The sequence below is a fragment of the Myripristis murdjan genome, chromosome 23 (genome assembly GCF_902150065.1).
Source record: "Myripristis murdjan chromosome 23, fMyrMur1.1, whole genome shotgun sequence".
Lineage (NCBI taxonomy): Eukaryota > Metazoa > Chordata > Actinopteri > Holocentriformes > Holocentridae > Myripristis > Myripristis murdjan.
This window is the reverse complement of record NC_044002.1, coordinates 22,656,379-22,672,263: the sequence shown is the minus strand read 5'-3', so window position 1 is coordinate 22,672,263 and position 15,885 is coordinate 22,656,379. Positions and strand designations below refer to the sequence as shown.

At 41.7% G+C, this 15,885-nt stretch overlaps 1 protein-coding gene across 1 annotated transcript; it reads right to left on the bottom strand.

Moving 5' to 3' along the window:
• Positions 1-215: 215 nt before the first annotated feature.
• LOC115355319 (NACHT, LRR and PYD domains-containing protein 12-like) lies at positions 216-13,960 on the bottom strand. The gene is made up of 11 exons (XM_030046076.1): positions 13,607-13,960; positions 13,452-13,475; positions 9,605-11,357; positions 8,917-9,090; positions 7,651-7,824; positions 7,328-7,501; positions 6,666-6,839; positions 5,829-5,999; positions 5,359-5,532; positions 4,167-4,213; positions 216-3,065 (listed from the first exon to the last, which is right to left on the bottom strand). Exons 1-11 carry the CDS (start codon positions 13,902-13,904, stop codon positions 2,386-2,388), a joined length of 3,843 nt encoding a protein of 1,280 aa, XP_029901936.1. The 5' UTR covers positions 13,905-13,960; the 3' UTR covers positions 216-2,385.
• Between the last annotated feature and the right edge of the window lie 1,925 nt (positions 13,961-15,885).

Genomic DNA, 15,885 nt, shown 5'->3' with positions numbered 1-15,885 from the left:
TTTGTTTCTATGTAGACCTCTATCCTGTTATCTGCTGGGCAAATAATATTCCAACATCTTGTTGGGCCAAAAACAAATGAAATACATGAAGATGTGTCAAAGACAATAAAAAACTGCATTTATTCAAACTTTTATTCATTTTTGTATTTGTTTATGGTATTTTTATTCACTCCCAGGTGCAAGAATACACTGTATAAAAACTAAATGCAGGAGGGAGGAGACTCTGAAGCCGTCAAAGATTAACAGGACTTGGCTTTCAGGTCCCAGCATCTTTGCTTTGTTTTCAATCAGGAAAGAGCCAATGGAGCCGATCCATCAAACTGTAGCCCACGCTGGGATTTAGTTCACAGAAAGGAAGTAGGAACGGGAAGCTGGCGTCCTGATCTTCTTCTCCTTCTGCCCAGCTCAGAACATACTGCTGAGCACAGATAGTTTTCCCCACTCCAGCTATACCCTGGGTAAGTATGGTTCTGACATGCTTCTCTTGGTCAGGCCGGGGTTTGAAAATGTCTACGGGTTTAATGGAGGATTCCTCTGTGGATGTATGTGTTGACCTCAGCTGTCTGACCTCGTGCTCCTTGCTTACGGCTTCCCAGGCTCCTTTAACAAGGTGCAGCTCGATCTACATTGCAATCAGATGGATGGTATCTTCCTCATCAGGGTTTCCCTCATAAATCTTTGTTGTTTCCCTTGTGCAGTTGTATTTATAAGGCTTAGAGTTGATCAGATGTGTGGACCAAGGTCAGTAAACACAGCTTTATCTATTCCCAGAAAATTAAAGCTAGTGGAAAATCTCCCAAAATTAAGCTGGAGTTCATAAGATTAAATACCATGTGAAACCATAAATTTATTGTAAAAGGCAGCCTTACACATCTGTCAAAGGGCTGATCGGTGCAGTTGTGCTGTGGAGTCGAGGACAGTCGAGGACAGAGGTTTAGCGAAACAGTGCAGCCATTTCTTGTATTCTATGCTAGGCATTTTCTTCCTTGGCCCGAGGACTATGCTCTGCACCTGAATGATTTTGTGCTCTACATACGTACAGCTACCTCTACCAGATGTTTTCACAACAAGAACATCATCCAACAACTCTTGAAATTACTGGACTCAGTAATACAGGTTACACAGGTCGCCCTTTATGTGGATATCAAAGCACCGTTGAATCTGAAGGACAACCTGAGAGACAGCTCATATTATCCATCTAACAAAGCCTGTGGATGACTTGTAATAAGTGGTTAAAAGGCCCTGTGGTCTTTTTTCAGTTTACCAAGAAAATTCTCAAATGGAAAGCCTATGAATTTCAGTACTGCTCAATATCTGCACTTAGGTGCACTATACCTTGCATGTTGTGTCCTATAGGCACCCCTGTCTGCATAGTTGCTCAAAATTTTTCAACAACAAAAACAAGGAAGCTAGTGGCAACTTAAGTCATGTTTATGCAGTATTCTGGGCTTGAGAGACTCTAAATTGCAGAGAAGCATGACATTTTCAAGTATTTCTGTTCTCAGGACATTCGTTTAGAGTCACTTGACCAGTGTGCAAGAGAAATTGATCTACTGTTCTCCACTCCTGTCCATTGTGACGGCCCTCTTGCTTCAGCAGGGCCTGCTGTGTGTGTGGTTGTGTGTTTTCCCCTGTCTTGTCTTGCGTTTCCTTGCCTTGCAGAGTCCATCAATACAACTGGGAGCACCTGGCCAACCTCCCAGGGGTGTTTAAGTCCTGGCTGTCTCAGTCTGTGACCCTCTCTCCATTCTTACAGCACCATGTTAACGTTTGGTTGGCTTTGACTGTGTTATTTTTTAGGTTTCACACTCTACAACACCTTCCCTCCATCACCCAACCTCTCATCCATCGGCTGATGCACTGATCACAGTGATTACCACACCCCATAACTTTAGTGTGTTTTTGGTTATTGTATCTTTAGTAATGAATTTCATGAGCTGAGTCATGGTACCATTAAGAAATTATCTTGGATTTCATCTTGGAGTTACTAAGCTTCTGGATAAAAAACTACAATGTTCACAGTTTTCAATTACACACTTGAGACAAAAAAAATTAACTAAAAAAAATTATTCATCTCTGCCACCCTTTCTTTCTTTCTCTCCCTATCTATCTAAGATTAAGATTTGCCAGAGTTGGTATAAGGGGAATTGTCCCTTTAATTTCCCTGAATGTTCTTAAAGTAGTGCTCTGCAAGTACCTGACAAGGATGTCTCAGGAACATTACAAATGCTCCCCACACTCATTGTGAGGGAATGCTACATCCACATGTCACAGGAACCATTGTGTACAATCCCCATAGTCCCTTGAATGCTCCAGAATTAACTTTCTGTAATGACCCTGCAAGGATTTTTAGGGAATGTTTTTTTTTATGTTTCATGAATGTCTTTAATTAAAAATACCAGGAAACAAATTCCCTGGTATTTTTAAATTTCGGAGCCTTATGGGAATCTTGCAAAGGTCCCCTGAACGTCTCTCGTGTTTGATGTGCCTTGGGCCAGCAGGGCTAAAAGTCCCGCCATCCTGCACGTCCTCCATTGTACAAATTGCAACAGAGCAGTTGTCCTCGGCCATCCTGAATCCTGGGAAGAGAGGCTCAGTGAACATGCTGCTGAAGGTGTGAAGGTGGTTAAGGGTGCCAGAGGAGACGCTGTAGAAGGACAGGGTGCCACCCAGCCAGTCCAGAAACACCCCGACTCGGTGGGACCCAGAGGAGGGTGCTGGCACGTCAACGGACTGGTGGTTGTGCTGGGCGCTGTAGTGATCCTCGGAGCAGCACAGGCTCCAGGACTGGTCGGTGCTGCCGAACCCACAGAGGTGGTAGCTCCCTTGTCGACGGATCCCCCTTGTTGCCACGGCAATATCCACCCAGCGCCCACACCATTCCACCTCCCAGTAGTGGCACTGGGTGAGGCCCTGGTGACACAGCACCTGGGGAACGCTGTCGAACCTCTCGGGATGGTCCGGGTACTGTTGCAGCTCCCTGACCCAGGATACCCGCTTTCCTCCTTCACACAGGAGGAGACTCTTGGCAGCCGTGTTGCCATCCAGTGTCAGCTCACCTGCATCTATGGAGGACACAAAGGTAGAGTTTTTATATACCAGGAAATTGGACCATTTGCATACTCCTGAAGACATTTCAACATGATTGGTGCAAGTCACCCTGAGTGTGATTGATTGATTGATTGATTGATTGATTGATTGATTGATTGATTGATTGATTTGTATGTGTGATGTCTGATATATCAGGACAGGTCTCTCTTCAGAATGAGAATGTGCCTCAACAAGATCACGTGCATAAATAAAGGTTAAATAAAAAAAAGAATGAGAGCTTGAGGACTATTGGGGGACTTTTTTGTTGCAGTGGGTCAGTCAGTTTTATTTTGTGGAAACTGAATATCAGTGTAAAATTGATCAATAACCACAGGTTCGACAAAAAAAGCAGCAAATAAAGTGTGCTGGTGGGCCTTTCAGTCTTATTTTCAGGTCAGACGTCAATATTGAGCCAGTAGTGTCTGGGACATTGCTGCTTGGAGCTTGAGGACGTTTTGGCGTATCAGTGTCATACTGAGCATGAAGCTGAGAGGCCTGTTGGCCTGTTGGTGGCACTGTGGTCGACTAATCAGGTATGTATTTAAAATGCTAGACCATAATGTCAAAATCCAATCCAAATTACTCAGAAAGTCCAATCACCTTTGACTCACTAGTGCTAGGCATACACTCATCAAAATCCCATGATGCACATTTTATTGACGCCCTTTTTGAGATCACAGATCATCCTGACTCTATTGCTCTTTTTTTTTTTTTTATTGAGATCAGATACCAGGTAACCTAAGATTACACAATCCAGACTGTCATTCTACAAATAGATTGGCATATTCTGGCATCCGTTGGCCATCTTGTTGGAAACACTGTTACAAATATCAGGAAAAATCACACGTGAAATAGCTGAGGAAGTGAAAAACATATCAGTATCTACTGTCATTCACTTACATGCACACATATACAATGTATCAAAACAAAACTAAATTCAAAGTTTCACTGGATGGCAGAAAACATGCTTTTGAAGTTACTTGAAACTTTTAAGTGCTTTGCAAAAAAAGACATAGAAACAAATAATAGCCCAACATAAAACAAGAAGATAAAACCAGGAAAAAGACATTACTCACATGTTTTCAGTGTTGATTTCAAGTAGCACCTTGCATTATGGTCCACACTGCAGATAAAGTGGAAATGTAAATAAGAACGTTCTCATAAAAATAATAGGAAATGTGAGACTCATTATATTAAGAAATGTAACATAAGACTCATTTGCAGTTGGTTTTGTAATGAAATCATTGTGAGATCTGTTCTTACACATTGGGCATCACTTTGTTGCACTTAATTGTGACATAGTTTGTACGTAATTACATCTTTCCTGCAGCGCACACATGGGCAAAATAAGGCCCTTTGTCAACCCCTTGTCAAATTTATGTTTGTCTAGGAAAACATTTTTTTCTTTCACAAAGGTGCTGTGCGTCAACAGCCCTACAGATGGCAGTGTCAGAGTGTGAGTTGGGTTGAGCTTGACATGGTATGGTATGTGCTGTGTTGGTGATTAAAATTGCGCTGATGAACATTTATGTGCCATACAGAGGATTTCCACTTCAAAACTATGACTAGACTTGAATAAATTGAGAGGGAGGACAGCAACACCCGTAGTATCATGATATAACTGAGTGTGTTTTGCACTGGTATAGAAACTTGACTTACAAAAAATTCAAAAGTTGCAATGTTGCCCCTCACCTGGTCTTCAATTCTGAATTCAGCCCTTGAACCAAAATGTTGCCCAACCCTGCTCTAGTGCAACCCTGAGGCCAAAATGTTCACTTTGATTTCTCACAATCTTTTGGACAGATTACCACAATATATAATGAAGACATTTATGCTCCCCACAGAATGAACTGTGTTAATTTTGGGGCTCTCATGACCTTTTCTGTAGCACCACCTTACACCAAAATATTTGATGATGTTATCTAATCGGTGGACTGCCATGATAGCTGATAGATGAGTGCATTCATACTTTCCTCTTGATTCCTCTTGATTTTGATGACACTGTGACCTTTCCTCTAGTGCCACCCACAGGCCAAAATGAACAAATTCTATTCTCCCACGTTCTTGATTTGATTTTCATTTTTTTAAATCTGATGTTTTTGCTTCTATTGACAGTTGACAAGAGGAAAGGGTCCCAGGACAGATTCAAACTGAAAGTGTCACTGATTCATGATGTGCACTTTGGCCAGCTGAGCCACCAGGACTCCTTGGAAATATTTTATAATTCAACAGAAAACTTGATGATGGATAGTTTTTTCATTGGTGTACCTGAGATTTTCGAGTTTGCAGAGTGGATCGTCCAGGTGAGAGGAGATGAGCTTCACTCCGGAGTCCTGCAGGTAGTTGTAGCTGAGGTCCAGCTGTCTCAGGTGGGATGGGTTGGATCTCAGCGCTAAGGCCAAATAAGTGCAGCCAACCTCTGTGACACCGCAGAACGACAGCCTGCATGGACAGCGTTCACATTTCAGCTCAACACACAACATCCTCCTTTTTCTGGCATGTAGAGAATTCCTTCAATTTTAAATATGGTTTGTTGTGTCTCTTTTCTAGACATTTCTCTGTCACAGGAATATTCTGATTCCATTTCAGCGATATGACTCTGACCTTTGCATTCTTCACCTTTAAGTGCGTGTAATACTGGTGATTAAGAAATCAAAGCCTACTTTACCTTTGCACTCACTGTGAGCTGCTCAAGATAAAAGCACCATCTAACTGCCTAAAATGTAAATCAAACTTACCTCAGTATCTCCAGTCTACAGTTTGGGCTCCGCAGTCCCTCAGAGAGCAGCTTCACTTGTGAATCCTGCAGGTCGTTTCCGCTCAGATTGAGCTCTTTCAGGTGCGAGGCGCCGCAGCGGAGAACTGAGGCCAAAGTCTCGCAGCATTTCTTGAGCTTGCACTCTTTTAACCTGCAGGTTGTTGAAATGGATTATAAGTTAACAAGCATTTGATGTGCCATTTGACCAAATTTAAAGTTCCTCACTCCTCTTCTCCAGAATTCAAAATGATCTGTTTTGATGAGAAGAATAACTCCTAAACCTTTCCAGTTCAGTTAAATGCATATAATCAAAAACTTACTGCCTTGTGCCTCCAGCAAAAGGAAAACGTCAAACAAAAGGGTTATATAATTGTTGTCCTAGTTTGCGGGATATGTTTACATTCAGCAAATCCATAAAAACAATCGAAAACTCTAAAGTAGTAATATGCAATTTTTTAAAACATTTCTTTAACTTAGTCAGTCAGTCTTTTGCTTTGGTGTTTTATCATGCTTCACTGCTCATGCTGGACAGTTCTTCTTCCCTGTTTTTTTCCAAGTAAAAAAGCATCACTCCCTGTGCAGCAGAGGAATTTTCCAGGGAAAGAGCTACCAAGCATAAAGTGTTTAGGACACGAAATGTAAAAGCTACAGGTTTAAACACTACTGAATTATACCAATCAGAAATCAGAGTGAAAATGCATTTTGATGAAAATGTATGGACTATGAATTTCAGTATCAAACTGATGTCTTATGCTAACAACAGATTATTACTGTCACTGCATGCACATGGGCCACAGTTTCATTTGTTGTGCCTGACCTTAGTATCTTCAGTTTACAGTGTGGATTTCCCAGTCCGGCGGCGAGCAGCTTCAGCCCAGGATCCTGCAGGTCGTTTCCACTCAGGTCGATGTCTCTGAGGCTGGAGGACTCAGAGCTGAGAGCCAAGGCGATATGATCACAGCTTTTCTCTGTGAGGCTGCACCAACTGAGCCTGACAGGAGAAGGGCAAACAGACAAATGCTTAATTTCTAACGCAGATGCTCCGGTGGGCCTGGCAGTGGCGCTACAGGGAATTAACACCATGGAGTCACCCAAATTTCCTGATTTCATCCCCTAGGCAGCAATGTTTTCCTCACAAAAACATCACAAAGACTATTCCTACATCATTTAGACATCAGTGGTGCTGCTGATCATTGCAACTGCATTACAAACAGTGTACAGACAGATACTTCTATTTAAAATACACTGCAAACACTTTTTTTTTTAAAGAAATAACAGACATTTTTGCTAAAGATTTGCAGTATTTGAAGACAATGAAAGTTTATTTATACCATGCGTGGTATAAATAAAGAAGAAGATAACCAGGGAAGTGATATGAATCTGGTGTATCTCCTTATCTGACCATTAATGCTGGTATAAAAAGCCAGAATGAGCATAGTCATCTTGGATAATCTTTAGTAAATCCTGTATTCGATCTACCTTAATATTTGCAGTGTGCAGTTTGGACTGGTCAGTCCAGCAGACAGGAGCTTCACACCAGGGTCCTGCAGGCTGTTGTTACTCAGGTCTAATTGTTTCAGGTGAGAAAACTTTGAGCTGAAAACTGAGGCCAAGTCTTCACAGCAATTCCAGTTCAGCTTGCACTGGTTCAACCTGCATGAAAAATACATTATTCATCAAAACAACAGAATGGAATATGATTAAAATCAAGTCTGGACCCAGCTGATAGCCTGTCAGGCAGGCCGGTATGGTGTATATTGGGATTATGCAATGAAATAGAGAGTACATCAGCAAGAAATAACCTGACTGTCTCCAGTTTACAATATTGGCTGCGCAGTCCCACACACAGAGCCTTCACTCCTGACTCTGTGAAGTCATTATTGCTCAGGTCCAGCTCTCTGAGCCGGCTGCAGCCTGAGCTGAGAGCCCCAGCCAGCGCCTCACAGCAGGCTCCCTCCAGTTTACAGTTATTTAACCTGAGATACAAAGGTAAGAAAAATATGAATCTGGAATCTTATTTAGAATTAGATGGAATTATATATATGTTTTTATTATGGGTCTGGCACATTTCTAGATGGTTTTGTTTAGAGCCTTACCAATACATGTGTCAATAGAACTGTACAATATGGGCTAAGAATAGGTGTATCAGTATTGTCTGGCATAGGAAACTTTACAACCTCCATGGGATGCAGAACTGAACAAATGACATCATACAAAAGGGCGGCTGCGTGTAAACAGGTAGTATATATTAGGTGGGTGTACTTTTCAAATCTATCAATCAGTGGGTTACAGCTCGAGAGCGGTGTTCACCACACAGTCAGTACATGATATGTAATCACAAAGAAGCACGATATGAAGTCCAAAGGTTAAAACTAATCTGTAACATCTGTTAACATGCCGTTTTGTGTGTAATGTTATTTGTTCAGTTCTTTGGCCAGACAGCCTGGTGGTTGTTAAAACACATTGGAGTTTCCCATGGAGGGCTTAAAGTCTCTTTTTTTCTACTGACCACAAGCCACGACTTCTGAAGAGTGCCTTGGATCCTCTTTTTTTCTTGGCATATATCATGTTTTACTTTGTGTTAGATGCTGTGGCTAATTTACTTTGAAGTTCAGTTTACTATTCAAAATGTATAGTTATCTTCTGTTTTCACTGAAACTAAAATTTGGGGTAACACAGCTCTTCAATACAGAAATTTGAAGGATTTGTATGTTAATATTAAAAAAAAAAAAAAAAAAAAAAAAAGGCTGATATGTCATCTGCTTCTTTTCTCTAGTATGTCAGCCTCAAAAATCCAGTATCAGACAGGCTGTAATTTTTACATTAGTAAATAAAAGAAAAGAGGAAAAAAATCTAACTACATTTATAACTAGTCTGCCCTGCCAAATAGAACGTTGATTATATATCATTTAATTGCATTATTGGGCATCATTTTTGTTTATATAAAATATGACCCCAAGTAATTACCTCTCACTAACAAAAAGTAGTTGTTGCAGTTTGCCTTTGCAGGGAAGTATGCTGTGTTGTACTGGCGCAAAAAAGGGAAGTGTAATACAATTATTACTGACCTGAGAATTTCCAGTGTACAGTGTGGACTTCCTAATCCTGCAGACAGAAGCTTCACTCCTGAATCCTTCAGGTTGTTGTCACTCAGGTCGAGCTCTTTCAGGTGAGAGGAGGCCGAGCTGAGTGCCGAGGCCAAAACTTCACAGCATTTCTCTGTCAGGTTGCACTGATTTAACCTGGAAGATATAAAGAAAAAAAATCTGTTCCTGAGCAAAGGACCATTTTAATCAATAAACTTTTAAATACATTTTTATGTATTTATTTTTGAATGACCATGTCAGTCCGTCTGCTACCCAACACTTTACTCGGAGGTAAGATGTTTCAAAATCTGCAGGGCAGATTGCTGATGAAATTTGGTGAGCACATCCATGCTCCCTGTTCCCTATACAATATCTCAACATATATTGATCAGATTACCTTGAAAGAGGTGGTGGTGAGCACTCACCTAATATCAAATCAATCACATCACTTTTGGCGTTGCTATGACTGTGGCTGTAGGACCACCCTTTGGCCAATATGTCAAATCTGATATTTCAAAATGTAATAGTTCGATTAGTACATCTGAGACACCCAAGTTATGCACCCTGTTTATTATGGTGACCTCATTACCTTTCCTCTACGCCAAAATGTCAGCTTATGCCAAAATCTAGTCCTTATGATATAGATATATCAAGATATGATCAAACTCACAGAGCACGTGTGGAGGAGGTAATGACAGCCTGCAGCTTCACTACCCCCTCCTCTGATCTTATGTACTTCTTCAGGTCAAACTCCTCCTGCGTGGCCTCTGACGTCATCAGTTCAAAGGTGAGTGCTGACCACTGGACTGGTGACAGTTTTTTGGCTGAAAGCCTCCCAGAGCTCACAAAGCTCTGGATCTCCTGCACCAAAGACTCCTCCTTCAGTTCACTCAGACAGTGGAAGAGGTTGATCTTGGTCTCCGGTTCCTCTTTGATCCTCTCCTTGATAAACTGGATGGTTTTCTCAGTTTCTTCTTCTCCGCCTGTGTCCATATCCAGCACTGCACTCAAGAGCTCCTGATTAGACCTCCGCGACAGTCCCAGGAGGAAGCGAAGGAACAGATCCCAGTGGCCATCCTGGCTCTGCAAGGCTTTATCGATGGCAGTCTTGTGGAAGTTGAAGAGCGACTTGGGGAGCCATTTCATTTGAAACCTTTTCAGGTATCCAAGAAGAAAGTTTTCCCTTTCGTGTATGTAGGAGTGATGGGCATAGACGGCTGCTAGAAACTCCTGGATGGTCAAATGTACAAAGCTGAAAACCTTTCGTCTCCCCCTCCCCTCCATCGCAAAGATCTCTGTGCACACTCCTGAGTAGGTAATTGCTTCCTTCACGTCCATGCCACACTCTTCCAGGTCAGCTTGATAGAAGATGAGTTTGCCTTTCTCCAGCTGACGGAAGGCCAACTTTGCCAGTTTCAAAACAACATTGTTACTCTCCATAGGATAGTCCCCTTTCCTCATCCTGTCCGTCTGGCAGATAAGGAGATATGCGTATATCTCAGTCAGGGTGTTGGGCATGACTCCAGTCATGTTGTCCTGCATCATCTTCTTCATCACAGTGACTGTGATCCAGCAGAAAACGGGTATATGACACATGATGTATAGGCTCCTTGATGACTTCACATGGTTGATGACCGTGTCGGCAAGGTTCTCGTCACACAAACGTCTCTTGAAGTATTCTTCCTTCTGTTGATTGGAGAACCCTCGGATCTCTGTCCACTGGTGGATGTGCTTCCGCGGGATGCGACTGGCTGCCGCAGGTCGGGAGGTGATCCAGACCAGAGCGTTGCCGAGCAGATCTCCTGCGATGAGGTTTGTGATGAGCACATCTAATGAGGCCGGCTCAGCTTCATCTCTCAAAACCTTGTTGTGTTTAAAGTTGAGAGGGAGGAGACACTCGTCCAGGCCATCAAAGATGAACAGGATTTTGCTTTCAGTTCCCAGTGTCTTGATCTGTTTTATCTCCGGAAAGAACTGATGGAGCAGATCCATCAGACTGTAGTCCTTCCCATCCATGTTGGGATTTAGTTCTCGGAAAGGAAGTGGGAACAGGAGGCTGATGTCCTGATTTTCTTCTCCTTCTGCCCAGCTCAGAACATACTTCTGTACACAAATCGTTTTCCCCACCCCGGCTATACCCTGGGTAAGTATGGTTCTGACATGCTTCTCTTGGCCAGGCCAGGGTTTGAAAATGTCCACAGGTTTAATGGAGGATTCCTCTGTGGATGTATGTGTTGACCTCAGCTGCCTGACCTCGTGCTCCTCGCTTACGCCTCCCCGGGCTCCTTCGATCAGGTGCAGCTCAGTGTAGATTTTGTTAAGATAGATGGTATCCCCTTCATCAGTGCTTCCCTCATAAATGTTTTGGTACTTCTCCTTCAGAAAGGACTTGAGGTTTTCCTGGACTGCAGGCAGATTATTTCCTATCATAAGAATGAAAAACATTTATGCCAATCAGACACATGCATAGAAAGACCCAAAAGGGGGCCTGAGCCCCTGCTCTTTTGCCCTCAAACTCGCCCTCTTGGCTGGTTACCTGTAACTTATTATCATTACTATTATTATTATTAGTAGTAGTAGTAGTAGTAGTAGTAGTAATAGTAGTAGTATCATTATTCAATTAATATAATGAGGGAGAGGTACACTAGTATCAACAAAAAAGTAGACACTTTGTCAAAACCTGGATACTCCAGTACTCCTTGCAATTTTCTCTTGGCATTAAATCAGCTGTGGGCTGTTTCTTCCAGTTTGGGCTCGCCAGCAGCAGGTGGAGTGCAATTTTGGCACCAGTGTTGTGTTAAACAGGGGCGGAAACAGACACTGTAAAGATTTGGGGCTTAGCCCAAACCTAGGAAGTGTCAGGGGCATGTTCCCCCCCGGGTATTTTTTTTTTTTTTTTCCTATCAACGGCAGCTATATGCACTATTTTTCTAGCCATTTGAAATGATAGAATGCCCAAAAAATCTGCACGTCATTTGAGAAAAAGTATGATAGTTGACCAAGAAAAAAATGATCCCCCTAGAAACATCATATTTTGTATCCAATTGATCTTGAACTGTCTCCATCATTCTGAAACCATAACACATGCAACAAATATGCCACCTAAAAAGAGGCAGTATTACTAATCTTGATAGGCGCTTTTGGGGTATATATACCCCCCAACCATCCCCACCACCACTACTCTGGCCCTAGGAAATACCGCTATCACTTTTGGCAATCAGAAGCAGGAAAGGGACGTGCGCTGTTATTTTCCTGGCATTATTTGAAGGTTGTACACGTCTCCAAACTCTTATGACCACTGTCTTGAATGTTATGCTTGCTTGTTTCACAGAGATATAAATTCTCAAGACAGTAGAAATGTTAAAAATATCAAAAATAATATTTTAATTTTGAGCCTGTACTGGCTGACTCTTACCAGTGTCTGTCCTCCACAGCTGCCTGCACAAGGCATGACAGCCTTTTTTTGTGGTTAATTACTTTTCTACACCCATCTGAAGGCAGTAGAACCAGTATGTCATTCTATGTTGTTTGAGGAAGTAGTGCGCTTTTTTGAAGCAATGAGTAATTACACACATATTTTCCAGTGTGGATACTGTAAAAATAATCACATACTATCAGCACCAGGCTGCTGCAGAAATGCACAGACTTTCACATCTCCAGACACATGAATTAAACCCAGAAAAGAGCATACTGGCCATATATTTGTGCAGTATAAGGATAACATGGATAATACAATGTCTTTGCTGTTATTTTGGTCTGAGTCTAGACTTTCCATTTGTGTTAGAGAGACTAAATGAATGATTAATATGTCAGTCATTCATTTTGATCATCTGCTGATTGAAATGCAATGCACTGAAAGGTAAGGCTTAAGAAAAAGAGGAGTAATATTTGCATTAGCATATACTATGGCCAATATTCAAAAATGATTTTTAATACAGTAAGTGTGTTTAAAGTACTTTCAATTACATTGTTTGTCCAGTTAAAAAAAAAAAAAAAAAAAAAACATTGTTTACCACACTAATGTAGTGATGTGAGGTGGGAAAGCTCAATAAAACGAGGTACCTGCTATAGTCATATTGGTGCAAAAGTAGAGCATAATCCACATTACATTTCAAAATCAGTTCAGAAGTGTGCTTTACCAGCTGTCATATGTGAAACAGGTGAATTGTTCTCTAAAATCAGGTCATATCTGCCTAAAATAATTAAATACATAAATAAACACATTCAAATACAATTAGTAATAATATAATAAACATATCAGTCATGCCAGTGAATTGCATCCTTCCTAATTTGTTTCCTAATTTGACCTTAAGGTGACTGAAATGAGCTAAACAACTGAACATTGAATGACTCACGAAAGCATGTCAAATCTGTGTTTTCTTTGAGGAATAAAGTGTTTGAACACGGCATGTGGGAGTTTGACAATGATTGTGTGTTGTGTGTGTGTGTGTGTGTGTCACTATCTTTGTTTGTTTTCTTTACTTTCTTTCTTTCTTTTTTTTTTTTTGTTTGCTTACCTTTGCCCACTTGAGTACTTGGAACTAATAAAGAAAAGGAGAAAGAGGAGAGGTGTTACACTACCAAACAATTTTGTCTTACAAACCAAGTTCTCTAATCTTATGTATGTAGGCTACTTCAGCTTGTTATTTAGTTATTTATGTACTTTCACTACCTTCACGAGACTTCTCTTTCAGTGTTTTGGCCTGCTCGTTGAGTTTCATCCGTGGTAGTATATCCAGTGTGACGGCAATAGCACTATCAGAGCCGTACGTCTCAACTAAAAGATCCACAACATCCATCCTATCGGCCCCTTCAATCTGACATCTGGGGATTTTACGATGGTCCTGGAGAACATCACTGCAAAGGTACCACTTGAAAGTCCTCAGCTCACTCTCCTGCAGATCTTCCAAAGTGGCCAAGAGAATCTCCGGGACAGTGGCCATGTCTGTCCTCGGTCCGCCAGCTTCCATCTCCGGTCAAGCAAAGCTCCAAGTGCAGTGACTGTTTGAGGTTTTCCTTTAGAGTCCAATCACTGACGCAACCCAACCACGCTCAATCCCATTTCCAGTAAACAGGACGTTTTTTTTTTTTTTGTCAAGGACCGCCCTCGATTCACAGATGATTGTGCAATGTGTTACAAGCCGTAGGATAGCCTACAGCTTGATTGAACACGTTGAGCCAGTTCAGTGTCATTCAGTCGTGTCAGACAGTGAGCTGTATCTGTGGCTGAAAGAGGAAACACTACAGGCAGCGCATGCACTTAATTGTTTTACTACCCTCAGTGATAAGCAGCAAAAGAGGAAAAGAAACAATATCCTCCCATCACTGACAGGAGCGATACAGCCTTGTCATTACAGGAATTAACCACAGCTTTTCCTTTTTAAAAGGCCTGTAAGGTCAATTGTTTGTACCTGACAAGTTTCGGCTACCTTGCCTCTGCAGCCTTCATCAGAGGTGTCACGTGATGTTGGTGTGACGTCTTCTGTGATGTGTTATATGGGTTTTGCCATTCCACCTGAAGTGATGGGATGGCGGTGTCCAGGGGCGGGGTGCCCTCTGCCGTCTGGTGATCTGTTGAACGGCCGGGGGTGGCCCTGCAGGACTGTGTCCCAGGTGTGGGAAAGTTGGTAGGCTCCTTCATCCCAGTTGACAGTCTTCAACATCACGTGACACCTCTGATGAAGGCTGCAGAGGCAAGGTAGCCGAAACTTGTCAGGTACAAACAATTTACCTTACAGGCCTTTTAAAAAGAAAAAGCTGTGGTTAACATACATTTGTAGGCCAAATGAACCTTTTTAATATCATTACAGGAATGTGCGCATTTTGGGTGTGGTTTGTTTATTTACACAAATGAAAAAAACATCATTGAATAATGTATACAAAATAAAAGTAGCAGGAAAATGTGAGGGAGAATTGTCATTCTCCAGGAAGCATATTACTGGAAATAATTTCCACAAGGACAGGACATCGACAGCAGTGTATCCCATCAATACTCATCTATTAAACAATTATAATGAATAACTCAGTCATAATACACTCCCAGGACACAAGAACACACACTCATAATACATGTAGGAATACACAAATCCTATCATTAACAGACAAAGAGTGTACACTCAGGCAATATGGCTTATAGTTAAACATAAAACAAGAAAGATGAAAGAAAATAAGCACAGTAATTTAGGAAAACAGACAGTATTCAATGAGCTGGCAGTGGTGGAAGGAGAAGAAGAGAAGTACAAGTAGAAGTACTGTTCCTCTTGCTGGTATGTGACTGCAGTAGAAGTAGAAGTACTGTTCCTCTGCTGGTATCTGACTGCAGTAGAAGTAGAAGTACTGTTCCTCTGCTGGTATGTGACTGCAGTAGAAGTAGAAGTACTGTTCCTCTGCTGGTATCTGACTGCAGTAGAAGTAGAAGTAGTGCAGTAAAAATCTCCTGCAGTAAAAGTCCAAAGTGTCTCATTTCAAATGTCCTGGCAGTAAAAGTGACTGAGCTCCTTTTTCCAAACAGTAACTGTGCTAGCTGACAAATTAAAGGGGATTCCTCTTGTCATATTTGCTGACAGAGCTTTTATTGTGAAAGGTAATTTCTAGCCAAGACCCATTGATTCCTTTGGTGACAGATGTTTCCTACTGCCATAAAGGTCCCCCAGAGTTCACGCTTGTTGTGTGATACACAACAAGCGCACTTTTATTATTACTCACAAGTATATCCACATAATTAGACATAGTATAATATAAAATCTTTTTATCATTAATCTAGGGAAGATTAAGATTAAGATGACTGTGCCTGATACTCATTCATTTCTTCCTTGATCACAACCTCTCGCCTTCCTTCAGTGAAGTGTATCGGTTTACTCGGGGATTCCCCTGCTGCTGTGACATCAGGCCCATTAACCGTGCGAATCCTGCCATCAGGAACAGAGGCACACCTGGTGGTGCTGGTGGAGA